General features: G+C 34.6%; 1 protein-coding gene across 1 annotated transcript in view; it reads right to left on the bottom strand.

Annotated features, from left to right (window-relative positions):
* Positions 1-27893, bottom strand: part of HFM1 (helicase for meiosis 1) — a 113476-nt gene that overhangs the window by 27733 nt on the left and 57850 nt on the right. Inside the window, exons 23-30 of the mRNA XM_044945443.2 lie at positions 27778-27825; positions 21330-21427; positions 21117-21245; positions 15874-15959; positions 15554-15637; positions 15272-15429; positions 13806-13909; positions 13066-13212 (exon numbers count right to left, since the gene is read on the bottom strand). Coding sequence (XP_044801378.2) covers positions 13066-13212; positions 13806-13909; positions 15272-15429; positions 15554-15637; positions 15874-15959; positions 21117-21245; positions 21330-21427; positions 27778-27825 — 854 coding nt within the window. The remainder of the gene's footprint in view (positions 1-13065; positions 13213-13805; positions 13910-15271; positions 15430-15553; positions 15638-15873; positions 15960-21116; positions 21246-21329; positions 21428-27777; positions 27826-27893) is intronic.

The raw sequence follows: 27893 nt of genomic DNA, 5'->3' as shown, positions 1-27893 counted from the left end.
CTTAAAACTCAACATTCGGAAAACTAAGATCATGGCATTATGGCATCAGGTCCCATCACTTTATGGCAAATAGATGGGGAAACAATGGAAACAGTGAGAGACGTTCTTTTCTTGGGCTCCAAAATCACTGCAGATGGTGACTGCAGCCATGAAATTAAAAGATGCTTACTCCTTGGAAGAAAATCTATGACCAACCTAGACAGCATATTAAAAAGCAGAGACATTACTTTGCCAACAAATGTCCATCTAGTCAAAGCTATGGTTTTTCCAGTAGTCATGTAATGGATATGAGAGCTGGACTGTAAAGAAAGCTGAGTGCCGAAGAATTGATTCTTTTGAACTGTTGTGTTGGAGAAGACTCTTAAGAGTCCCTTGGACTGCAAGGAAATCCAACCAGTCCATCCTAGAGAAAATCAGTCATGAATATTCATTGGAAGGACTGATGCTGAAGCTGAAACTCCAATACTTTGGCCACCTGATGCGAAGAACTGACTCATTGGAAAAGACCCTGATGCTGGGAAAGATTGAAGGAAGGAGAAGGGGAGAACAGAGGATTAGATGGTTGGATAGCATCACTGACTCAGACATGAGTTTGAGCAAGCTCTGGGAGTTGGTGACGACAGGGAAACCTGGCCTGCTGCAGTCCATGAGGTCGCAAAGAGTCGGACACGACTGAGCAACTGAACAGAACTGAATTTACTTAGGGAAGGAATCCATGGTTTATAGGGTGGGAAGAATAGGAGGAAATGCCTTGCAGGTTGTTGTTTTGCAGTAACGGATAAGGAGTCACTTTGTCCCTTATCCAACAACATCTAATAGATGAACTGAAAAACATTACCACACGATGGTGCACAATGACTATACACATTTGTTACCAGTGGTGGAAATTATAAATAGGATCTGAAAGTCTAATTATATAGATTCTGGGGACACCCCTAAGGCAGAGTTGAAAGAGTTAACAAGTCTTTCTAGGCATGAGAGCTTTATTTCAGCTTGTTTACAGAATACTAGCATACGGATATTACCTAAGTGACAGAAACTTCTACTATATTTATGTTAGAAATACTTCAGAAACATAAGTGCTCCTCCATTCCCACTCCACTCCCTAAGTTCTGAGAATTGTCTGAATTTGCCTTATTAACAAACACAAGCTTACAGAGATTTATAACTAGAAAAATAAGGTTCTGAGAGAAAATTGACATAAAATGTACATTTAGGGATCAAATTAACAGATCCCATACTCCATCATTATCAAAATCTGAAATGTATACATTTTCTTAGTTCTGCCACATAATATATTAATTTATATGTTTTTAAAGCTCCAGTTCCAAGTACTGAAAGCAAAATAAATCATTAATGTGAAATAGAAATGCATTTGAAATGAATACATAAAATTACTTTAACAAGGTCAATAATGACCAATAGGGTAAGGTCAGGTAAGATTTTTTTTAAATCTAGAAAAAAAACAAATTAAAAATAGGAGGCATCCTTGCCATACTTAGGTTCACATCCTAACTATGTGTGCACGTGTGCATCAGTCATGTCGAACTCTTTGTGATCCCATGTACTATAGCTCGCCAGGCTCGTCTGTCCATGGGATTCTCCAGGCAAGAATACTGGAGTGAGCTGCCATGCTCTCTTCCAGGGGATCTTCCCAACCCAGGGACAGAACCCACATCTCTTCTGTCTCCTGTATTGGCAGTTGAGTTCTTTAGCACTAGCGCCACCTGAGAAGCCCCCCTCTTAACTATAAATTCAAATAATTTGGATGTTCATAGCTTCTGGAGTTAATATTTTTAAAAGAATATTACTTTCATTTTGTAGTTCCTGATACATGGTAATCGCATTGATGCACTTTATAATTTTACTTTTTAAATGAGAAGGCAAATCTCCTTTTAATTTTTGTCAAATATTATACTATCATTTTGTAATTTATCAAAAAAAGGGTAACACTGATGAATTGGAGTCCTTGATTTGCAATTTAATGAATATATACACCGAAAAGTATAAAGAAAAGCAGACTGCCTTTTGACTAGTATTTAAATGTACATACTTCCAAAGTGCTTGGGCACTGATATTATCCTTGCATTCTTCAAATACATTAAATTTTCATACTCAAAAGGCATAGCCAATGCAAATGAACTTATTAATGTCAAATTAATTTTCTTCAAATGAAACAAAACCCATACTTCAACCCCCCGGACTGCAGCACACCAGGACTCCCTGTCCATCACCAACTCCCAGAGATTACTCAAACTCATGTCCATTGAGTTAGTGATGCCATCCAACCAGCTTGTGCTTCTTAAAGGATAAGAAGTTTAAATGCTAAAAATAAAAGTTAAAACAATTTTTACAACTGAAAATGTGTATTTTCACACTGGCTGATCTTAAAAAAAATAGCAAAAATATTTTTCCTTAAAATTTACAAAACTTTTTATCTCTTGGACTGTAACTGTGAGAAACTACAGCTAAAAAATGTTTTCAAATTGTTATAGGAAGCATAATAAGAATTTTAAATTCTATTACGTACTCTAAGGTATATACTTTTGTCTAAATATGGTCCTACAATTTGACAAAATAAAATATTAAAATATTTGTTGAACCTGAAAGCATATTTGGAAATAATCATTTAAGCAACTAGATTTTCTGAGCTAAATATTTTAACATTTAATAATATGGTCAGACAAGAGGTCAGAAAAACAGAAATTTGTATTGTTTTGAAAGGCTATTCTCAGCCTTAGTAGGGTAAATCGGAGAAGGCAATGGCACCCCACTCCAGTACTCTTGCCTGGAAAATCCCATGGACAGAGGAGCCTGGTGGGCTGCAGTCCATGGGGTGGCGAAGAGTCGGACACGACTGAGCGACTTCACTTTCACTTTTCACTTTCATGCATTGGAGAAGTAAATGGCAACCCACTCCCGTGTTCTTGCCTGGAGAATCCCAGGGACAGGGGAGCCTGGTGGGCTGCCGTCTATGGGGTCGCACGGAGTCGGACACAACTGAAGTGACTTAGCAGTAGCAGTAGGGTAAATCTATGATTCTGTCATTGTGTAAGTTTACTGAGAAAGAAAATGCAGGTAGTGTATGTATGTCATACATGAAGAGATAATTACACATCTTAATTTGGGGATATTTGATTTTGTATATAAGAACTGAATTATATATCCAGAATGTATAACTCAGATATAATTCAGATATAATGTAAATTTCAAATATAATCTGACTGTATAAATCAGAATGTATAATGGGATGGTTGTATATATAATATGTGTATGTGAATGGGATATGTGTGTAATAAAACACTTGCCTGATAGGAGGCATCTTTGATCTGTTTTCTACAGGGTCATACTGAAAATCTGCGGGACTTTTGCTCTTAAAAAGTCTCATGCTAATACTAAGTATAATAAACATCCTAATTTCCACTACAGTTGCAAACAACAGAAACAATTCAAGCTATTTTAAACAAAAAGAGTTACAATAAAAAAACCCTTGTGGGGTTGGTGGAAATATATTACATTGTTGATCAGCCAACAAGTCGAGTCCGACTCCTTGTGATCCCATGAACTGCAGCACTGCCAGTCTTCCTTGTCCTTTACTATCTCCTGGAATTTGTGCAAACTCATGTCCATTGAGTCCATGATGCCAAACAACCATCTCATCCTCTGCCTCGCCCTACTCCTCCTGTCCTCAATCTTTCTCAGCAGAGTCTTTTCCAGTAGTACTGGAGCTTCAGCTTCAGCATCAGTCCTTCCAATGAGTATTCAGGGTTGATTTCCTTCAGGATTGACTGGTTTGATCTCCTTGCTGTCCAAGGGACTCTCAAGAGTCTTCTCCATTGCTCAGTCTTCTTTATGGTCCAACTCTCACATCTGTACATGACTACTGGAAAAACCTTAGCTTTGACCATATGGACCTTTGCTGGCAAAGTGATGTCTCTGGCTTTTTAATATGCTGTCTAGATTTGTCATAGCTTTTCTACCAAGGGGCAATCCTCTTTTAATTTTGAGGCTGCATTCACCATCTGCAGTGTCTTTGGAGCCCAAGAAAATAAAATATGTCAGTGTTTCCACTTTTCTTCTATCTATTTGCCATAAAGTGATTAGCCTGGAGGCCATGATCTTCGTTTTTTGAATACTGAGTTTTAAGTCAGTTTTTTCACTCTTCTCTTTCACCATCATCAAAAGGCTCTTTAGTTCGTCTTCATTTTTCTGCCATTAGAGTGGTAGTATCTGCATATCTGAGATTGTCAATATTTCTCCCAGCAATTTTGATTCCAGCTTGAGTCTCCCAGCCTGGCATTTTGCATGATCTACTCTTCATATAAGTTAAATAATCAGGGTGACAATACACAGCCTTGATGTACTCCTTTCCCAATCTGGAACCATCCGTTGTTCCATGTCCAGTTCTAACTTGCTTCTTGTCCTGCATACAGGTTTCTCAGGAGACAGGTTAGGTGGTCTGATATTCCCATATCTTTAAGAATTTTCCACAGTTTGTTGTGATCCACACAATCGAAGGCTTTAGTGTAGTCAATGAAGCAGATGTCATTTTTGGAATTCCTTTGATTTTTTTTTATGATCCAGCGGATGTTGGCAGTCTGATCTCTGGTTACTTTGCTTTTTCTAAATCCAGCTTGTATATCTGGAAGGTCTCGGTTCAGGTACTGCTGAAGCCTAGCTTCAAGGATTTTGAGCATTACCTTGATAGCATGTGAAATGAGCACAACCATATAGTAGTCTGAACATTCTCTAGCACTGCCTAATTTTGGGATTGGAATGAAAACTGACCTTTTCCAGTCCAGTGTTACTACTGAGTTTTCCAAATTTGCTGGCATACTGAATGTAGCACTTCAACAGCATCATCTTTTAGGATTTGAAACAGCTCAGCTGGCTTTCCATCATCTCCACTATCTTTGTTTGTAGTAATGCTTCCTAAGGCCCACTTGACTTTACACTCCAGGATGTCTGGCTCTAGGTGAGGGACCACACCATCATGGTTATCTGGATCATTAAGGCCTTTTTTTGTATAGTTCTCTGTATTCTTGCCACCTATTCTTAATCTCTTCTGCTTCTGTTAGGTCCTTTCCATATCTGTCCTTTATTGTGCTCATGTTGGCATGAGATTTCCCCTTGGTATCTTCATTTTCTTGAAGAGATCTCCAGTCTTTCCCATTCTATTGCTTTCCTCTATCATTTTGCATTGTTCACTTAAGAAGGCTTTCTTATCTCTCCTTGCTATTCTCTGGAACTTTGGCTTCAGTAGGATATATCTTTCCCTTTCACTTCTCTTCTTTTCTCAGCTATTTGTAAGGCCTCCTCAGACCTTCTTGCCTTCTTGCCTCAGACCACTTTGCCTTCTTGCATTTCTTTTTCTTGGGGATGGTTCTGGTCACCACTTCCCGTACAATGTTATGACCCTCTGCTCATAATCTGGTTCTTCAGGCACTCTGTCTACCAGATTTACTCCTTTAAATCTATTTGTCACTTCCATTGTATAATCATAAGGGATTTGTTTAGATCATAGCTGAATGGCCTAGTGGTTTTCCCTACTTTCTTCAATTTAAGTCTTACTTTTGCAATAAGCAGCTCATGAGCTGAGCTACAGTCAGCTCCAGGTATTGTTTTTGCTGACTATATAGAGCTTTTCTATCTTTGACTGCAAAGAATACAATCAGTCTGATTTCAGTATCGACCGTCTGTTGATGTCCATGTGTAGAGTTGTCTCTTGTGTTGCTGGAAGAGGGAGTTTGCTATGACCAGTGCATTCTCTTGGCAAAACTCTGGGTTAGCTTGCTTTATTTTATACTCCAAGGCTAAACTTTCCTGTGACTCCTGGTATCTCTTGACTTCCTACTTTTGCCTTCCAGTCTTATAATGAAAAGGACACCTTTTTTTTGTTGTTGTTATCTCACAGAATCCAAAAGCAGTGTGGCAGCTAGGGATCAGGAGGGACTGAAACCAAGAAATGGAAAGTCAGTAGAACTTCAGCTCTAGCGTTCTCACCTTTGCTTCTTTCTGTACCTTTGCTTTAGTCTTCTCTTACACAGTCCAGCTATCTTTGATAGTTTCTGTACATGGTAAAGGATCACTACCGATAGCTTTGATTTTATATACTCTCAGTGCAATGCTAATTCTAAATTGTCTTTCTTAAATGGACGTATCTCTTTCCTTCTAGGAATTTGGACTTTGGCCTGAATAAAAGGTTACGCTAGCTACTGATAATTTTGCTGTCGGAAAAATAGTGGCCAGAACAAAGGTCCAAAGAGAATGTAGTATAAACAAGACAAACAACCTACTTGCCCCTTTCTCCTGGAATCACTAATCTACTTTCTCTCATTATGTATATGTTTGTTATAGAGATTCATATAAGTGGAATCATACAATATCTGATCTTTTGTGACTGGCTTCTCTAATTAGAATGTTTTCAAGGTTCATCTATGTTGTAGCATATATTAGTAGTTTATTCTTCTTTATGGCTGAGTAACACTCCACTAAATGAATATGCCACATTTTTCTTATCTGCTAGTTGATAGATATTTGGGTTGTTTCTATTTTTTGGCTGTTAGGAATAATGCTACTATAAACATTCACAAATACATTTTTATGAGTATTTTTTAATCCATTTGGACATATACCTAAAGGAGGAATTCCTGGATCACATGGTAATTCTATGTTTAACTTTTTGAGGAACTGACAAAATGTTCTCCAAAGCAGCTGCACAATTTCATATCCCCACTACCAAAAGTGTGAGAGTTTCAATTTCTCTGCATCCTTGCCAACATTTGTCATTGTCCATCTTTTTTATTAAAGCCATCCTACTGAGTGGTAACACCCTGGTTTTGATTTGAATTTCTGTATTGATTAATGATGTTGGACATGTTTTCATGTTGTATATTGGCCATTTGTAGTTCTTCTTTGAAAAATATCTACTTAAATTCTTTGACCAGTTTTAATTGGGTTGTTTGTCTTCTTATTTGTTGAGCTGTAAGATTTCTTTATATATACTAGATACTACTCTTTTATCAGATATATGACTTGCAAATATTTTCTCATTCTATGGATTGTTTTCCACATACTTTTTCTTCACTTTCTCGATAGTTTCATTTAAAGCACAAAAGTTTTCAATCTTGATAAAGTCCAATTCATCTGCTTTTTTTCCCCCCTTTGGTTGCCTGAGCTTTGGGTGTCATATCTAATAAACTACTGCCTAATCCAAGGTCATGAAAATATACACCCATGTGTTCTTCTAAGGGTTTTACAGTTTTAACTCTTATCTTTAGGTCACTGATCCATTCGGAGTAAATTTTTATATGTAGGATGAAGTAGAGGTTCAAACTAATGCAACTGGTTATCCAGATGCCTAGCCATTTTTGGTGAAACACTATTTTTTCCCATCTGAATTGTTTTGGCATCTTTGATCAGAATCAATTGACCATAGATGTATACATTTATTTCTATACTTTCAATTATATTCTATTGGTCTATTATTATAGTAGTACTACATTATCTTGGGAATCACTGATGGCTCAAATGATAAAGAATCTGCTTGCAATATGGGAGACCCAGGCTCGATCCCTGGGTTGGGAAGATCCCCTCGAGAAGGAAATGGCAACCCACTCCAGTATTGTTGCCTAGAGAATCCCAAGAACAGGGGAGCATAGAGGGTTATAGTCCATGGGGTCGTAAAGAGTTAGACACAACTGAGTGACTAACAACATAACACAAATACACTACCTTGATTAAGTTTTATAGTAAGTTTTGAAATCAGGAATTGTGAGTCTCCATGTATGTTCGTTTTTTAAAGATTGATTTGGCTATTTTGGGTCCGTTACATTTCAGTATGAATTTTAGAATCAACTTGTAAATTTTCTTTTCTCCAGCTTCAAAAGAAGCTGGAATTTTGAATAGGGATTGCATTGATTTTTTGAAATAATTTGGGAAATATTGCCATCTTAGTGATATTAAGACTTCTAATCCACAAACATGGTATATCTTTCCATCTATTTACATCTTCTTTAATTTCTTTCAATGCTGTTTTATAGTTTGCAGTGCTCACATCTTGCACTGTTAACAAAATTTAACATTTTGTTAAATTTATTAAGTATTTTATTCTTTTTTGATGGGGAGTTTTTAACATTGACTCTGTATCCAGTGATGTTTCTAAATTTATATATTAATTTTAATAGTGTGTCCACAGAGTCTTTTATATTTTCTAGGTACATAATCATGTTGCTTTCAAGTAATGATAGTTTACTTCTTCCTTCCCAATCCTTATCCCTTATATTTTTTTTGCTAAATAGTTGTACTGACTAGGGCTTTTATCACAATATTAAAAAGAAGTAGTAATAGAGAAGACCATTTCATCATTCTCCATTTAAATAGGAAAGTTTAAAAAATATTTCAATATTGTGTATAACATTTACTATATATTTTTAATAAAAAATTAACACTGGATTTTTGTCAACCTTTTTTTGACATCCATAAAAAGGATCACGTTTTTTTTTTTTTTTTCCCTGTTAATGTAAGAATTATATTGATCCATTTTTAAATGCTAAGGCTTTCTTGCACAGGTAGAATAAGCTATACTTAACTGTACTATATTATGCTTTTTAAATATGTAGCTAGATTCCACTTGCTAATTGTTTGAACAATTTCTCTTTCTTTTAATGTCCTTGCCAAGTTTTGAAATCAAAGTCATGCTGGCTTTTGAAAATTAAAACATTAGAAAATATTCATTTTTTCTAAAAAAGTTTGGGTAAGTTTTACATTGCTGTGCTGTCCTGTGTGCTCAGTCATGTCTGACTCTTTGTGACCCCATGGACTGTACCCCACCAGGCTCCTCTGTCCATGGAATTTTCCAGGCAAGAATAGTAGTGAGTTGCCATTTCTTATTCCAAGCGATCTTCCTGATCCAGGGAGCATAGCCACATCTCTTGTATGGTGGAATATAATATAATCCAGAATCTGCAGATAAAATGGCTGCCATACAATAAGAACCTATGAAACCTGCAAAGAGGCAGGACCATTTAACTAATATTTAACTATATAAGAAAATGAAGTCATCTGAACCTCAGGATTTCTTTATGGAAAGATCTTTTAAAATTTCCTCAGTTTTATTACTAATGTCAAGACTACTCAGATTTTCTATTTCTTCTGTCAGTTTTGGTAAGATTTCTTCTCAAGGTATTTGTTCCTTTTTACCTAAATTATGTCAAATTTATTGGTAAAGTTATTTATAATATCTTAGCAGATTTTTTATGCCTATAGGATCTGTAATGATATCACCTTTTTCATTCTTGATATTGTTAATTCATGTTTTATCTCTTCATTTTCAGTCTTATGTGGTCTTCTGTGTATTTATCTCTTCTTGGGCTTGCTGAAATTCTGAATCTGTAGGTTGATGTCTTTCACTGTTTTGGAATGTTCTCAGCCTGTCTCTTTGAATACTGCATTTGTCCCATTCTTTCTTTACTCAGACTTTATGCATATGTTAGCATTTTGAGTATTATAGTCTTTTGTGTTCTTTCTATTCTCTTATCTCTGGGCTTCCATTTGGATATTTTCTATTGATATGTCTAACAGTTCATAAATCCTGTGTTTGAACATATCCAAACTAATATTAAACCTACCTAATGAGTTCTTCACTTAAGATACTACATTTTTCAGTTCTAGAAAGTTCATTTAAATATCTATGGAATTCCAATTTTCTGGTGAAAATTTCCATCATTTCATTAATTTTGTATATTTCCTCCCCCTATTTTCTTGAAAATATTAATCACAGTTGTTTTATAATCTTTAAATGCCAACTCTACCATTTGAATCACCTACAGGGCTATTTCATTTTCTTATATAGTTAATTATGAGTCATATGGTCCTGCCTCTTTGCAGGTTTCATAATTTCTTATTGTATGGCAGACATTATATCTGCAGATTCTGGATTATGTTATATTCCACCAGCAAGGGTTTGCTTTTTGCTCTGTCAGGAAAACATAGTGAATGGCTGATCCCACAAACTGTGTGATGCAGCCAAAAAAAGTGCAGTTTGGTGCTGTTAACTTGATAAATAACAACTAATTGTGTGTATAATATAGAATAAAGAAGACTAGTGGCATTCTATCATTTTTGTAATCATTGAGAATCAAATTTCTCAGCATGGCAGAAAGGAGATACAGATCATTGAGTATAGATCATTGACTTTAAGGATAAATACTATAGCTCTGAATTTGATTTGGACATTTAACTATAAATAAATTATGTATTTTGTCTTTAAAAACAAAAAAATCACATATTTCATAATTCTGTGCATGGAAAAAGGTAAGAGATAATCTCTCAATGGCAATGAGCTCCTCAAGCACACAAAATATTTATCATGAAAAGAAACCAGGGATCTTTGGAGAAAAGGCTTATTACAGGTCTGAGGCTGGAATTATAAAAGGTAAGCCTAGAACATCATATCATCCCATACAGCATGAAAGCTATCAAAACTACTAAGGACATAGCAAAAGGATTCAGGAGCCAATCTAGTATATCTAGATGGTATCAAGATGATATATCTATGATATTTATGAGTAATCAACAATTTGAACATTAACTCAGTATTGGATAATAATTAGTTACCATTAGTGCAAAGAGTTGGACATGACTGAGTGACTGAACTGAACTGAACTCAAGTGTTCTTGGAGAATCCCAGGGACGGCGGAGCCTGGTGGGCTGCCATCTATGGGGTCGCACAGAGTTGGACACGACTGAAGTTACTTAGCAACAGCAGCAGTTTTTTATGTAATACAGTTATTTTTTTCTTAAATCCTTACAAATATATACTAAAACATTTATGGAGGAAATAATATAATATCTGATTTTCTTCAAAAAAATACAAGGGGAAATATGAACCCTGAGCTGAGAACTGTTTAAGGTGGATGATGGGTACATATACACTTCTTTCTACTCTCTATTTGAATGTTTATTTGAATCTCTATTTGCATGTCCCATGATAAAGAAAAAAAAGTTGTCACCTGCTTTGTCTTATCATATCTGTTAATTCTTGTACATCACTTACTCTCTCCCTAACATAGCCATAAGAATGGAGTGGGTATGTAAAGGGGAAACATATATAAAAACTAGTCAATTTTTTTCACCAAAAATCACCCCAGAAGATTTTTGAGCTTTCTTTGAAGAAAGGAGTACAAATGCTGCAGTGTCTCTTTGGAAGGAGCCTGAGGTCCAGCAGCAGGCTAAGTGAACTTCAGCTGAAAGGAATTGTGACAACGGTATTGAGCCAGCAGGGATATTTCCTGAGGATACACCCAGATGGTACTGTAGATGGGACCAAGGACGAAAACAGCGACTACACCCTCTTTGATCTAATCCCTGTGGGCCTGCATGTGGTAGCCATCCAAGGGGTGAAGGCCAGCCTCTATGTGGCCATGAATGGTGAAGGTTATCTCTACAGCTCAAGATCAAGCCCTGAGCCTTTGGAGTGGGAGCACTGACTCCAAGACCCTAGACTACCAGAGAACTAACCCTAGGAAGTATCAAATAGTGAGAACTCACACAAAGGAAACCACCTGAATACAAGACCTGGCATCACCCAACCACCAGTAGCACGCTGTGAAGGACATCTCATTTAAACAACAAACAAAACAAAAATACAAACCCAATCATCAGCAGACAGGATTACCACCTTACTCAGCCTTGCCCATCAGAGGAAAAACAACAACAACAAAAAAACTCAGCACAAATCTCACCCTATACAAAGCTTACACAAACCACTGGATCAACCTTAGGAGGGCAGAAACCAAAAGGAAGAAAAAAATTCAACCTTGTGGTCTGGGAAAAGGAGACCTCAAACACAATAAATTTTAAAAAAATATTGAAAAGGCAGAGAAATACTACACAAATGAAGGAACAAACTAGAAACACAGAAGTCCAAATAAATAAAGAGGAAATACGAAAATTACCTGAAAAAGAATTCAGAATAATGACAGTAAAGATGATCAAAAATCTCGAAAACAGAATGGAGAAAATGCAAGAATCAATTAACAAAGACATAGAAGAATTAAAGAATAAACATACAGAGACAAATACTACAATTACTGAAAATTAAATACTCTAGAAGGAATCAATAGCAGAATACCTGAAGCAGAAGAATGAATTAGTGAGCTGAAAGATAAAATAATGCAAATAACTTCTGAAGAGCAGAATAAAGCAAAAAAGAATGAAAAGAACTGAGGATAGTCTCGGAGACTTCTGGGACAATATCAAACGCACCACTATTCGAATTATAGGGGTCCCAGAAGAAGAAGAGAAAAAGAAAGGGTATGAGAAAATTTTGAAGAGATTATAGTTGAAAATTTCCCCAACATGGAAAAGAAAATAATCAATCAAGTCCAAGAGGGGCAAAGAGTCCCATATAGGATAAACCCAAGGACAAACATGCCAAGACACATACCAATCAAACTAACAAAGATAGAATAGTAAAAGCAGCAAGGGAAAAGCAACAAGTAACATACAAGGGAAACCTCATACATTTAACAGCTGATCTTTCAACAGAAACTCTGCAGGCCAGAAGGGAATGGCAGGATATATTTAAAGAACTGAAAGGGAAAAACCTACAACCAGGATTACTGTACCCGGCAAGGATCTCATTCAAAACTGATGGAGAAATTAAAAATCACCCCAATTTGACAAATACTAACTATAAGAATTCCTACTATATATTATTAATGCAATTATTAGAAAGCCTAAACATCTAATGCTGGGAGGGATTGGGGGCAGGAGGAGAAGGGGACGACAGAGGATGAGATGGCTGGATGGCATCACCGACTCGATGGATGTTGAGTATGAGTGAACTCTGGGAGTTGGTGATGGACAGGGAGGCCTGGCGTGCTGCAATTCATGGGGTCGCAAAGAGTCAGACATGACTGAGCGACTGAACTGAACTGAACTGAACTGAAACATCTAATTCCAGAGTATCTACAATCTAAATGAAGCAATACTATACTGATGATACCATCCCCAGCCTTATACTTGCTTTAATGCAAAACAGGAATAAACACAGATGTTTACCTTTTTTGGGCCCTGCTACAGTAGATCTATCTGAATGTTCAGAATGGGAAATCTCTGTTTCTGATTTTTTTTGTATAATTATTTGATTTCCAAATCTCTTGGGTCCTGAGTAAAAGACTGTAAATTTGCGCTGTATATCAAGTCCAACTGGAAAAAGAAAAAAAAGCATACAAATGCTTAAGTCATATATATTCATGCATGAGATCATTTATTTATTTTTATACCTCTTATATTTTATACTTTGTTGAACTAAAAAGTCTAACAAGTTCAGGAAATAAAAATGTTTTAAAGAAACTTTAAAAAAGTATAACAAGTGAAAAAGTACACATCTGTCATAAAAATAAAAATCAATGCTCCTACAATAATTGAAATTTACCTTAAAAAAGAAGAGGGATGGAATGGGGAGGGAGGAGAGAGGAGGGTTCAGGATGGGGAACACATGTATACATGTGGCGGATTCATTTTGATATTTGGTAAAACTAATACAGTTATGTAAAGTTTAAAATAAAATAAAATTAAAAAAAAAAAAAAGAAAATGTCTATAAATGAACAGACGAAAATTTAATTTTATTATCCTAGTCTACATTACCCAAATACATGAAACTTCCTTTAAAATTATTCATTTTACTTAAATTATTTTTATACAATATCACTTATGTTGTTTTTCTGTTTACATAAAGGAAATTTTTAGTGCTATCATATTTTTTACATTCATGTATTCATTATTTCAATGAACTTACCATATTCTGAACTGATTAGATTTATGCTAAGATCTTCAGATTTAAGAGCTCTCCTCACATCAAACTTTTTAGCCCAATTTCCAGCTTTTAGCAAAACAGAATCCCTGAAAAAAGCAATGTGTCACTTAAATTGTGATCCTGAATGTTAAATGAAATACTAAATTAATCGTCAAGGGCTAATTGACACTAAGGTATACCACATCTGGTAGTAAACTTAAGTCAGTTTCTGAAAACTATTTTCCCCAAGTTCTTTGGATAGGGAAAATGGAATTTCAATGGAGCTACCATTTCCATAATTTACTTAACTATATGTTCACCCAACAGCTGGTTCTAAGTTGCACACAATCACTTCAGGCCCACCTGTACATATAGTTGTTCTTGATAACCTATGATCTTGCCCTTAAATCACTACCACTTTTAAATGGCTATACATAAGTTACATGGATTTGTGAGAACTTTGAGTATTTTTTAAATGATATGAAATAGTTTGTACCTAATAACATCATATCACCAGCAGTCAATTCTGTGGTTGAACTTATTTTAGCCTCCTATAGTCAAAGTCATTAGATTTACTTGTCACAGAGAATAAAGATTTATATAATTATATATTCTCTGTAAGTGTATTAAGGCTAGTTGCAGGAGAGTAATTATCAGTGAAAAGCATATCTCTTTAGGATCCTTGCATGGGGTGTTTTAGGAAAGTATCTTCCAGTACACTGGCAACAGTTAGTAGATTCCCATTTCACTTAGTACCATCCTGAACTCACAGGTATATTATATGCTTAGGAGCATAGACTCTGGAGTTAGAATGCTGGGCTTCGAATCTAGTTTTTGCTATAGACTACCTATATAACGATTAAACAGTTCAATACCTGGAACTTGCTAAGTGCTCAAAAAGTATTAGCTGCAGCTACAACTATTATCCTCAGAATTTGCTTATGACACCCCTGGGAGAAAATATATGAGTATCAGAAAAAAGGCTGAAGTGAAAATTATAGAATGATATGCTACAGAACAAAATATAAGGCAAGGTATCTCCTTCATCTATTGGATCTGGTTGCCTGGATCCTACAGTGGCTCTAGCAGTTAAATTTTAAAACAGAAATAGAAAATATATTTTGAAGATTGCACTCAATCTTCAAAAAAAAGTAATAAGGTCATGAATTATAGAAGAAAAGCAACAAAATAAGAAAGTTCAGCAATACTGAATTAGAGCTACTCCTAAAGGTCATCTATTACTTGTTTCAAACCAACTACTTTATACTTTGTTAATTTGAGTACTAAATAATCTAAAACAGACCTAATATTAATACCTTCTTTAATAGACAATTTCTTTTGTCCCATTATAGAATCAGGAAAATGTAATTTAATTGACCCCACCATTATTTTACTACTCTTTTCTTCAGCAGAATTTTTCTTTTATAATACATGCTTTAAAATAAAATAAATAGAAATTTCATACTTACATAATTTTGTGCTTAAAAACCAGTTGATTATCTGCATCACCTATGATCAAGGTGACATAGTGAGAATTTGATGCTGTTCTTTTAGTTTGTAGCTGTTCAAAGTTTCTTAATATAACAGTCACTAATATTTCTGCCATGGTATCACTGTATCTTGTAATCTTTAAAAAAGGATAGGCATAAAATGTGTTAAAAATAACCTTACTACTTATACTCAGTTCCAAATCAGCTATGGGTAGCTTTATTCCTGAAAATCAAAACATATTAAAAACAGAAAATATTTACCTGTTCCACTTCAAGTTCATATTTTGGTAGATACATCACTGTTTCTTTTATCTGAGTTCCAAAAGGTGGATGTCTATTTAAAATCTAAAACAACATACTTATATCATTATGTTCTTACTACAACACTAAAAACTCTTTTAGTAAAATACCTTTTAGAGTTAATAGTTTTAATACATTTATTACCCAAAATTTTAAATTAAAAATATATAATGACTATGATGGGGAAAATCATTTTTTTAGTAGAAATAAAGATATAAATGTCAGGCTTTGGAATGTATACAGAATTCAAGTAACATTAGGAATAATTAAATATTAAATACCAGCTCAAGTTCCCTTGCATCTGTTTCTTCTATTTTTTTAAAGGAAGTCAAACCTGCATTTACCATAGCATTTGATAATGTTATACCTGTGGAAAATTAATCAAACAGTAGTTTTTAAACAATACATTTTAAATCTACACTTAAATATTTAACATCTATATTACTATAAAATCTGAGAGCAGACTAATGATTTTTAAAGTTTTAAAAAGATAGTCTCAATTGGATTAATTGGTCTGTGACATTATTTGGTTGTTCATATTTATTTTTTCAAACTCAAATAGAACACGCATATGCTTTATAAAGTAAAGAGGAGTTCTTTGATTCATGTGATGTCTCAACCCTTAATTTTACCTTATGTCATCCACAGAGCAAGTACCAAGAAACATCTATGGTTATACTTGTGTGTATTTTTTTTTTTTTTTAAGGCAACATGATTCAGGGATGGAATATTGCTTTATGAAGCTATGGCTCTCTGAGCATTTGTCTTAGAAAATTGAGTTCTCTCTCTGTTGCTGTACTAATTTAGGTAATTTTACTCTTCTGCCTAAAATTTCCAATGTCTTTCCATTGCATTTAGAATAAAGTGGCAATTTAAAACTCTCTTACCTAGTGATTTGACCACAGCCTACCTCTCCAATTTAATTTCCTGCCATTCCCCTCTTGCTGACTATACTGCAGCCACATCAACTTTAATTTTGCTCCTTAAACACAAAGAGCTCTTCTGCCTTTGTACATTTTCTGTTTCTTTATGCATTTAAGAAACTGAATTTTTAATTCTTATAATCACATGAATGAATTTAGCCAAATCCTCAAATAGAAAATATTGTCAGAAGTATAAATTTCCAAAGTAGTACCACCTTGTTTAAGGAATATATATTACTGGGGAGGGTATGATACTCCTTTCCTTACTCAAAGCTGACTATTTTTGAGAATTTTTCTTACTCATTCTTAAGACACAACACCTAGTATTCTTAATTCCTTAATTTTAATTTCCATTTTCCCTTATAACCTTTCCTGAGTTTTAATTTTTAGCTGATAAACACTGTTGAAAATCAACTTGTATTCATTATTTTTTCCTGATGCTCAATTTACTTTTTTGTCTGGATTCTCTCACTTTTCTATTGTATGAATTTTGCTGGGCGATATTTATTTCTTTCTGTTCAGCTGTACTGAGGAAGTGTGAAAAACATGTTTGTGTTCAACAATTTGGAAGGGATAGAATGCAACTGATGCCCAGACTGACAATATTCTAGAAAGTCAGAAAGACTGACTTCTTCAAATATAGTGAAATTTTATTAATAATCATTTTTATGGATAATTCATACTTTAATCATTTTGCTACTGGTGAGCATTTAAGATTATGCAATGATAAATAATTTGTACCTTTGTGGAAGTGTTTCTATAAATTTAACTGTTAGTGAAACAGCTGTTTTAAAAAGATTGTGCAATTTAATTGACACTGTTAGACTTAAGCTCCAACCAACACTGCATGAGCATGTTCATGACCTTATTTTATCTCCCCACAAGACTTTAGTTTTTGCTCATTTGGTAAGTGAATATTTTTTCATTTTTACAATTTTATTGACTGAATATAACTGATTTACAATAAACTTGACATGTGATTTCATGTGTTTGTGTATGAGAAACTATCACTATAACCAAGCTAATAAACAACACTATTGCCTCTAAAAGTTTTCTTGTGCCCCTTTGTAATTTGGCCTGCCCTTCCCACACTGTCCCTAAGCAACCACTGATCTGCTTTCTATTACTATTCTATTTTCTAGTCTTTCATTTAAATGTAATTAGTCTGGCTTCTTCTACTCTGTATGATTATATTGTAAGATTCATCCATGTTGTTATTTGTGTCAACACTTCATGCCTTTTTATTACTGAGTATATATATTCATACCATGGGATATAACACTAATTTCCATTTGCCTGTTCATGGATATTTAGGCTGTTTTCAAATGTCTTTGTTACTAGAATTGTGTGTCTACATGGTTTTATTTCTCTTGGGTACCTAACCATGACAGGACCACGTGGCATGGTAGGTTTATGCTGAACTTTTAAAGAAATAATCAAATGGTTTTTCAAAGTGGTTTTAACATTTTACATTTCCACAGTGAGAGTTCCAGTTGAACCGTATTTTCTCCAGCACGCTATCAATTTTTAATTGTGTACTGTGTGTACTGTATAATTTTAAGTGTGCTAAATTAAATTAATAAATTTAATAAAATTTTGATAAATATAATTAAATTAACAAATTTAATTTTAATTGTGTGGATGTGAACTGGTATCACATTGTCATTTTAATTTGCATTTCTCTTATGACTAATGATGTTGAACATCTTCTCGGGTACTTATTTGAGGTACACACATCTTCTTTGATGATGTCTGTTTCAATCTTTTTGCCCACTGTTTTATTCAGTGGTTTGTCTTATTATATATTCTAAGTACAAGTCCTCCATAACATATATGTTCTGCAGATATTTTCTTACAGTCTGGTGGCTTATTTTCTCTTCTTCCTCCTCCTTCTCTAACAGTATTTTATGAAAAGCAAAGTTTTAAGTTTTGATTAAATCCACTTTTTTCTTTTATAGTTTGTGCTTTTGTACTGTATCTAAGATATCTCTGCCAAATCTAAGATCACTTGTTGCCTCTGAAGATAGAGGAAAAGGGCTATGATCAAGGAATCAAGTATTCTCTAGAAGTTGAAGGCAGGAAAACAGCCTTTCCCTAAGGAAAACAGCCTTGCCAAACCTTGATTTTATCCCAGTGAGACCCACATCAGAAATCTATAGAACTTTAAAGATAATAAATTTCTGGTGCTTTAAGCCACAAAGTTTGTGGTAATTTGTTATAATGGCAGTAGAAAACTAATATAGCATAGTTTTTCTAATTTTAGCTTCTGATTTTTTCTTACTAGTATGTAGAAATAAAATTAATTTTTACACATTGATCTTGTATCCTTCAACCATGCTTAACCTCTCCTACCTTCCGTGGAATTTTCTACACAGATGACCATCTAATCATGTATTAATAAAAACATGTATACTTCTTTCTTTTCTAAACTGTACCCTTTTTATTTCTTTTTCTTGGCTGATTGTACTGGTTAGAACCTCTAGTATAATGTTTACTGGAATTAGTAACAGTGGGCATCCTTATTTCATTCCTGATCTTAGAGGTAAAGCATTCAGTCTTTCACTATTAAATATAATGTTAGCTATAGGTTTTTCATAGATGTCCTTCATCAGTTTGAGAAATTTCCTTCCTTTTTAAATTTGTTGAGAGTTTTATTAGAAATGGATTTTGCATCTTGTCAAATTTTTTAACATTACTGAGATGACCATCTGGTATTTTTTAGTTTGTTAATATGATAAATTACACTGATTGACATCAAGTGGTAAACTCATCTTGTATTGCTGGAATAAACCACATTTGGCCATGATATGTTCCCCCTTTTATTTATCACTGGTCCAATTTGTTAAAATTTTATAAAGAATTAGTGCATGTATATTGCTAAGGGCTACTGGTCTGTCCTTTTCTTGAATGTCTTCATTAGGTTTTGGTAACAAGGCAATGCTGGCCTCATAGAATGAGTTGGGAACTATCACCCCTCACCCTTTAAATTTTCTGAAAAAGTGTTTAGAATTAATACCGCTTCTTATTTAAATGTTCAGTAGAATTCACCAGTGTAGCCTTCTATGCATCGGGTTTTCTTTGTAAGTTTTAAACCAGAAATTTATTTAATTAATATATCCTACTCATGCTGTTTCTTCTTGAGTGGTCTCTGTCAATTTGTGTTTTCAAAGAATTTTCCCATTTCATCAAAGTTGAGGAATTTAATGATATAAGGTGTTTTATAACATTTTCTTTCTATCATTTTGTTATCTATAAGATCTATAGTTATATCTCACATTTTTGTTATTGGAAATTTGTATCTTTTCTCTTTATTTCTTGATCAGTCTGACTAGAGTATTAATGATTTTAAAATAATCATGTTTTTGTTTCATTTATATTTTTGTTTTTAATTTATTTATGTTCTTTCAAAATTATTTCTTATTTTCTGCCCACTTTGGGCTTAATTTGCTCTTTTTCTCATAACATGGAAACTGAAATCACTGTTTTGAGACCTTTCTACTTTTCTAAGATAAGTGTTTTAGTGCTATAATATTAATAACCATTTTACCTAAGTTCAAAATTTTCTGAAAGTTGTGATTTCCTAAATGTTGTACGTAACCTCCTCCCTAATTCAGAAATCTTGTATTTGTGGAGTGGGTGTGGCATTTGCTTTGCCACGACTTATATACTGACAAGAAAGTGAGCCATTAATCAAGAAACTTTCTACTTTGACCTTACTTTCACGATCCAATCTCCACCTTCACCCCAGCTCCCAGGACTGGTCAGCTCCTGACTGATTTCCCTCACTGATCTCAAACTTCAAAGAAATACAAAGTAGTATTTCCTCACAAAATAGTTAGAGATCTTTGTTCTAAGGAATAATCAGAGAACCCTTAGCAACCCATTATCTAAAATTTTAATGTCCCCAAGATGCATATAAAGTTATACAGTTAATAAGACTATCAGTCATGAAAAAACAACTGTCTTTTTGGAGTCCTAGCTATCTAAGAACGAGTAGGGTCACAAAGCCAGACACCAAACTGGAAAATTCCAAAGTGTTTGAGGCATATCCCAGTCTTTGTAAATAGCACCCTCTAGAGTTTTTCAGTTCGTGTTCTGAGCTAGATCCCAACAGGAAATAAATTTGTCTACAAAATTTTATAGTATCTCTATGAAAATCAGTACTAACATTGAAATGTTACTGAAAAAAGACAAAAAGGTACAAATAAGTGGCATAATTTTTTGTAATGAATTAGGAATGACCAGGACTGCTAGCTCTGTACCTTGTCATTGAGATCAAAACCAAATAGTCATAAAAGCAGAAGAAAGAACACAATATAGTTACCTAGTTACTAAAACAAAATTTCACTCTTGGTTTCAGAACAAATTTTAAAATAAGAGTATTCATTTTTGTTAGATTTCCAAATTGATTTCAAATGAATTCTTTAAGCAGAAGAAAATGAAAATCAGATTTTCAAGAGAAGGAAAGTACAGTAACTTACTTAGGCCCATAGGCACACTTTTCCTTAAAGGTCTACCATCATAGAACAATGTTCCTAACAGTGAAATACAAAAATAAATTGCAGACATTGATACACTGCCTACCTGTACTCAGTACCTACCAATTTTTTCCAGCTGTTTGGATACATGTGGAGAGTTTTCCCAAAGTTTACATCTAAAACATTTAGCTAAAATCAAACTGTTCAATAATACAGCAAACTTTTCTTGAGTAGCCACAAAATCTGATAACCCTAAAAAAAAAAAGTTTCCAGTATTAAATCTAGTATACTATTTTACTGGGAAAATATTGAAAATCTAATAAGCCTATAACATACATCTTGTAATTCGTGAGCCATTTCTGAAAATCTTTGCAGTATCTTGCGTCAAAGCAAAGTCTTGTACGGGAATGCATCCTAGCTGAGCCTGAATAAGACTGGGGAAAGAAGAAATTTCATTATTTCTTTTTAAAAGTTACTATCTCACAATATTTGACACAGTGACTTAAGTCTGTCTTCTTAAAATTCCTCTCTGCCTTGATTTCTGTGACATTATACAGCTCTGTATCTTTTATCATTATTGTTGCAAGTCATTGTTGACTTCCTCTTCCCAACCTCTGAAAAGTCAGTTCTTATTTCTCTACTCCTCTTTATTCACTCAACCTCTCTTTTTCTAAAAAAAAATCTCATTTCTTCTCAAGACTTTCATTATAATCTCTAGACTGATAAATTTCAAGTGATCATAGGGCACTTGTACTTAGACTGTTTTTTCTTTCTACCTCAATACATCTAAAATTGTTTTCATATTCTTCTCCAATGCAGCTCTGTCTTTGAACTTTACTATATATAAGTATTATAGAAAACAACACAATTTATATAATCAACAAATATTTATTAAGTGCCTACCGAGTTATAAAGCATCCTGTTAGGTGCTGAAGATTCTGTTCAACATTTGAAGGTTAGTAGCTTATTAGTCGGAGAAGGCAACGGCACCCCACTCCAGTACTCTTGCCTGGAAAATCCCATGGACGGAGGAGCCTGCTAGGCTGCAGTCCATGGGGTCGCTAAGAGTCGGACACGACTGAGCGACTTCACTTTCACTTTTCACCTTCATGCACTGGAGAAGGAAATGGCAACCCACTCCAGTGTTCTTGCCTGGAGAATTCCAGGGATGGGGGAGCCTGGTGGGCTGCAGTCTATGGGGTCGCACAGAGTCGGACACGACTGAAGCGACGCAGCAGCAGCTTATTAGTTGATTATTAGAAACAAGCAGTTGCTTGGCTATAAAAATTTGAGTGGTGGTAAGAGGGGAGAAAAGGAGTTATTATCTATTGTAACTACTGTATCTCAGGTCTTTGCTAGCTCTTTTGTCTGTTTACTTATCTAACCAGGCCTTGATATGCAAATCCCCCTAAGATTCTAACTAAAATCATTAGACTCGTATGTTCTGGGGGGGATCTCTTATAAGATCAAAAACTGGTATACAAAGACAAAGGGTAGAATAGTTATATTTCATGGCTTGCCTTTAGTAGACAATATATGAAAATAGAAAGAAGCAACTAACTCACATCTCAGAACGGATGTATATAGCTGAAACTATAGACTAATTGGGGCTTCCCTGGTGGTTCAGTGGTAAAGGACTTGTCTGCCAATGCAAGAGACATGGATTTGATCCCTGGGTCAGGAAGATCCTCTGGAGAAGGAAATGGTAACCCACTCCAGTATACCTGCCTCGGAAATCTCATGGACAGAGAAGCCTAGCAGGCTACAGTCCATGGAGTTACAAAAGAGTGGACAGGACTAAACAACAACATAACAGGCTAATTGTTTTTTGGCTACAATATATGCCTCTGAAAATTATTCTGTTACATCTATTTAGAAATGGTTATACACCCCAGTGTTCACAGCAGCATTATTTACAATCACCAAACAGAAGCAACCTAAGTGTCCATCAATAGACGGATGGATAAAGATTGTGGTACATAAATATACACTCCAGTATTCTTGCCTGAAGGATCCCCATAGACAGAGGAGCCTGGCAGGCTACAGTCCATGGAGTTGCAAAGAGTTGGACATGACTGAGCGACTAAGAACAGCACAGCATGCTAAGTCAAATAATTCAGACACAGAAAGACAATTATTATATAATATCACTTTTATGTGGTATCTAAAAAATACAACAAATTAGTGAATAAAGCAAAAAAAAAAAAAAAAGAAACAGATTCACGGATTCAAAGAACAAACTAGTGATTACCAGTGTCGAGAGAGATGGGGGCAGGGCAATATAAGGGTAGGAGGAATATAGAATTATTATGGCATTATATGAAATCATGTGTGTGAAACTTCTGAAAATTGTAAAGCACTGGCAGGAAAGCTATGACAAACCTAGACAGTGTGTTAAAAAGCAAAGATATCACTTTGCTGACAAAGATCCATATAGTCAAAGCTATGGACATGGAAGCAACCTAGATGTCCATCGGCAGATGAATGGATAAGAAAGTTGTGGTACATATACACAATGGAATATTACTCAGCGATTAAAAAGAACACATTTGAATCAGTTCTAATGAGATGGATGAAACTGGAGCCTATTATACAGAGTGAAGTAAGTCAGAAAGAAAAGCACAAATAGAGTATATTAATGCATATATATGGAATTTAGAAAGAGGGTAACGGTGACTCTATATGCAAGATGGCAAAAGAGACACAGATGTAAGGAACACACTTTTGGACTCAGTGGCAGAAGGCGAGGGTGAGATGATTTGAGAGAATGGCACTGAAACATGTATATTATCATATGTGAAAGAGATTGCCAGTCCAGGTTCGATGCATGAGACAGGATGCTCAGGGCTGGTGCACTGGGATGACCCTGAGGGATGAGATGGGGAGGGAGGTGGGAGGGAGGCTCAGGATGGGGAACACATGTACACCCATGTCCGATTCATGTCAATGTATGGCAAAAATCACTACAATATTGTAAAGTAATGAGCCTCCAATTAAAAAAAAATTAAAGAAGAAATATAAAACCTAAATGATGAGTTATAAAATATCACAGAAAGATCTGAGTAGATGACTAGAGATATCATACTTTTAGATTTCAGTACTGAGAAAGAACAATTCTTCCACAAACTAATCTATAAAACCAATTTCAAAAGGACTTTTCCTAGATCTTGACAAACTGATTCTAAAGTTCATAGGGAGGAAAAATGCAGGAATATTCAAAATGTTTTTTAAAGAACAGTAAGAATGGACTTGCCTTACCAGATAACAAAACATGCAATAAAATGGTAGTAAGTAAAGCAATGTGGTATTGTCATAGCAACAAAATAAACAGACTAACAGTAAGTGTCCAGAATCACACCCTTAGGAATTTAGTTTATGTGAAGATGGCATTCCAAATAAATCGGCAAAGAGAGAAAGACAACATATTTATTAAACCCTCCTGACTGTCTTTCAGGGATGAAATATAATTAAATTCTTAATTCATATCACACATAAAAATTAACTCCAAACCTATGAGAAGCCTTCAGATAAAAATCAAATGATTTTAAAGTATTAGAAGAGATGATAGGAAAAGTCCTATGATCTTAGGATATGTGGCAGACTGCTTTATCTACGTAACACTCATTTTCTATTTCCATCTTAATAGCAGAATCCTAATTTTAATAAAGGCACAGTAACAACAAGACATTTCTCTGTCTCCTTTGCACTTGGCTCTAGCCATGTACTCAGTGTGAAAGTGTTATCTGAGACTTCCAAGAAACCTATTGAAAAGAGAAAGGATATTCAAGTGTAATAATGGCTGAAGCTCTAGCAGTCATTATGGACAATAGAAGTCATGTGTGGGAAAGCAAGGCAGAAAGACAGGAATACAGATTTGAAAATTTTTTAATATAATTTTTCACTCATTAGATTAACAAAACTTCAAAGATACAAAACAAGTATTGGGAGGATGAATGGGAATCATTCTTTTTACACTGTGGATGACAACTGTAAATAAGAGAAGCTTTTTAAATGCAATTTGCATTAAATATTAAATCTTCTCATGTATATCCTTTCACCTGGAAATTCTTGAATAATATGGCATAAATATAAGGAAGTTCATTTCAGCCTTATTTAATTATTTAATATTTTAATTTTATATTTTATATATTTTTATATTAATTTATAATTTTATATATTAATTAATATTAAGTAATTAATAATTTAATTATTTAATAGCAAAAATTTATAAGCCATCTAACTCTTCATCAATAAAGGAGTGGTTAAAAATTACAGTATGTTCATACTATAGAATACATTGCTGTTAAAATATACATTGGTATTAAAATAAATGAGATTAACATGTGTAGGTACTGATATAGAATCTTCATATCACAAGAGCAATAATTACAGTAAGATCTTTTTATATAGATATAACATGTCTATTAGCACATATTAAATACATATGTACTAAATAAATAGAAAGGAAATTGGAATGACCCACAGAAAACTACTGATAATAGTTACTTCTGGGGGTCAAAGGAGACCTGATTTTTTGCTTTATAAATTTTAATTTTGAATCTTTAAAAATGAATCTATGCATTACTTATTATAAAGGTAATTTATATAAGAATTATATAAGAAGAAACAAATATGAAAAGAAATCACTGATTTGGAAACACATCCTATAAGCTCACTGACAAATACCAATCAAAGAAAACAGAGCTAATCCTGAAGAAGACAGACCTCAGAATTATGAAAAATTAAAAAACAGTGATAAAGGGCAGAAAGTTGAAGGATAAAATTTTAAAATTAAGAGGATTAACACCTGGCTGTAAAAGAACCGATCTGAAATTCAGCAAAGTAATAAGAATATGAGAGAGACATCAAAGTGGTAAATATTAGCCTTCATTACCCACCAAAAGACTGTACATTTTAGATTAAGAAAATGCCTCCCAGACAGTCACTCTTCCTAGTCAAGTAGTGACATAAGGTGGAAAATTAAAAAAGGAAGCTAATTTATGATACATATGTGAGCATGTGTGCCAAGTTGCTTCAGTTGTGTTGATTCTTTGCAACCGTATGGACTGTAGCCCTCCAGGCTCCTTTGTCCATGGGACTCTCCAGCCAAGAATACTGGAGTGGGCTGCCATGCCCTCCTTCAGGAGATCTTCTTGACCCTCAGGAATTGAACCTGATCTCTTACATCTCCTGCACTGGCAGCTGGGTTCTTTACCACGTGCGCCACCTGGGAAGCCCTATGATACATATAGAAATAATTAGAAAGTCATGAATTTTAAGAATCTGACAGTCCTAATCAAAAGAATGCATGATCCAATCTAAGGCAAGGTGTAAGTGAAAGCATTAAAATTGCAAATATAGTGTTCCCAACAAGATGCTTATGCAAAAATACCTTGATTTAATTTGACTCAGTAGTTAATGCAACGGGGTATATTGAGAAATCCATTGTGACACTCAAGAGACCTAGATTCTAATTCTACAGCTGTCCTCAGTATAGCACCATAACCTCAAGCAAGTCAGAACTTACCTAGGCATCACTTACTTCATTTATAAAATGAGAGGATTTGGGTACATGATCTCTAAGTTCTGTATGATCTCTAGGGATATTTAAATTTCTAGAGAAATATGGCTAAGAAACAGAACACTAACTTCTGCCCTCCAAGCTATAGATCTGCCTGAGGAATAAGTATACAACAGTGAGAAGTTTGTTTCTGAGATGTCAAGGTATTTGGGAGATAAAGTTTAATAAGACTTTAGGAAGTATCCTAGAGAAAGAGTGACCTCCTTTAGCTAAGGAGACAAAAGGAAATTCTTTGGCCAACTGGTTTTATTGAGCCCCATGAAAAAAAATCATGTTTACTTGAACTCACGTGATCTAAATCAAGTTGTTTAACACTAAGATATAACTACTTAGAAAACCAAGCACTTGGCATCCAGAAAAAGTATCATTGCCTGTGTGACTGCAAACCCAGTAAAGTCATTACAAGCTACAATGTAATTTTAGTTTACTCTTCCAATTACTCTCCTCTATACAGACTTCCCATTGCTGGCATAACAGTCACCCCATTATCACATATGCATTCCTTCACTCAGGTTATTTCTTTTAATATGTCTTTCCAAGGCAATGGCACCCCACTCCAGTATTCTTGCCTGGAAAGTCCCATGGACGGGGGAGCCTGGTGGGCTGCAGTCCATGGGGTCGCTAAGAGTCGGACATGACTGAGCGACTTCACTTTCACTTTTCACTTTCATACATTGGAGAAGGAAATGGCAACCCACTCCAGTGTTCTTGCCTGGAGAGTCCCAGGGACGGGGGAGCCTGGTGGGCTGCCATCTCTGGGGTCGCACAGAGTTGGACACGACTGAAGCGACTTAGCAGCAGCAGCAGCAGCAGAACATCATTAATGTTCTACAGACATTGTCTATATGTGTTTTCATACCGTCCATTATTTTTATACACATGGTTCTCATTCAAGCCAACTTGAAAGTTCTTGTAGATGAGAAGCACATCTTCTTTCTATTGTCTACCATGCCTCAACAGATCACACTCTCAGTGTTTGTTGATTTAAAAATTCACAAGTTATCTTTTTAAATTAAAGACTTGAGAGTTTGGAGAAATTAATTTTACATCTGCATGCTGACTCCTCATTCTTATGTAAATGTTCTTTCTTTGTATTAAGGAAAACAAATTTAAAATGTTTTAAACTTATAAAATACCTTCATAAATATGAATCATGGACAAGTAATCAATATTTTAAGACATTTAACAATTAATTTTCTTTACCAATTTACTTTCATTTCTCTTGTTTTAATCCTTCCTTCCATTGGAAATCTGGAAATAAATAAGGCAAACTTTTATTATTATTACTTATTTTAGCTGAATGAAACCTTTTTAAAAAT

The sequence above is a fragment of the Bubalus bubalis genome, chromosome 6 (assembly GCF_019923935.1).
Source record: "Bubalus bubalis isolate 160015118507 breed Murrah chromosome 6, NDDB_SH_1, whole genome shotgun sequence".
NCBI lineage: Eukaryota > Metazoa > Chordata > Mammalia > Artiodactyla > Bovidae > Bubalus > Bubalus bubalis.
The sequence above is the reverse complement of the archived record's forward strand: the minus strand, read 5'-3'. Positions and strand labels throughout refer to the sequence as shown.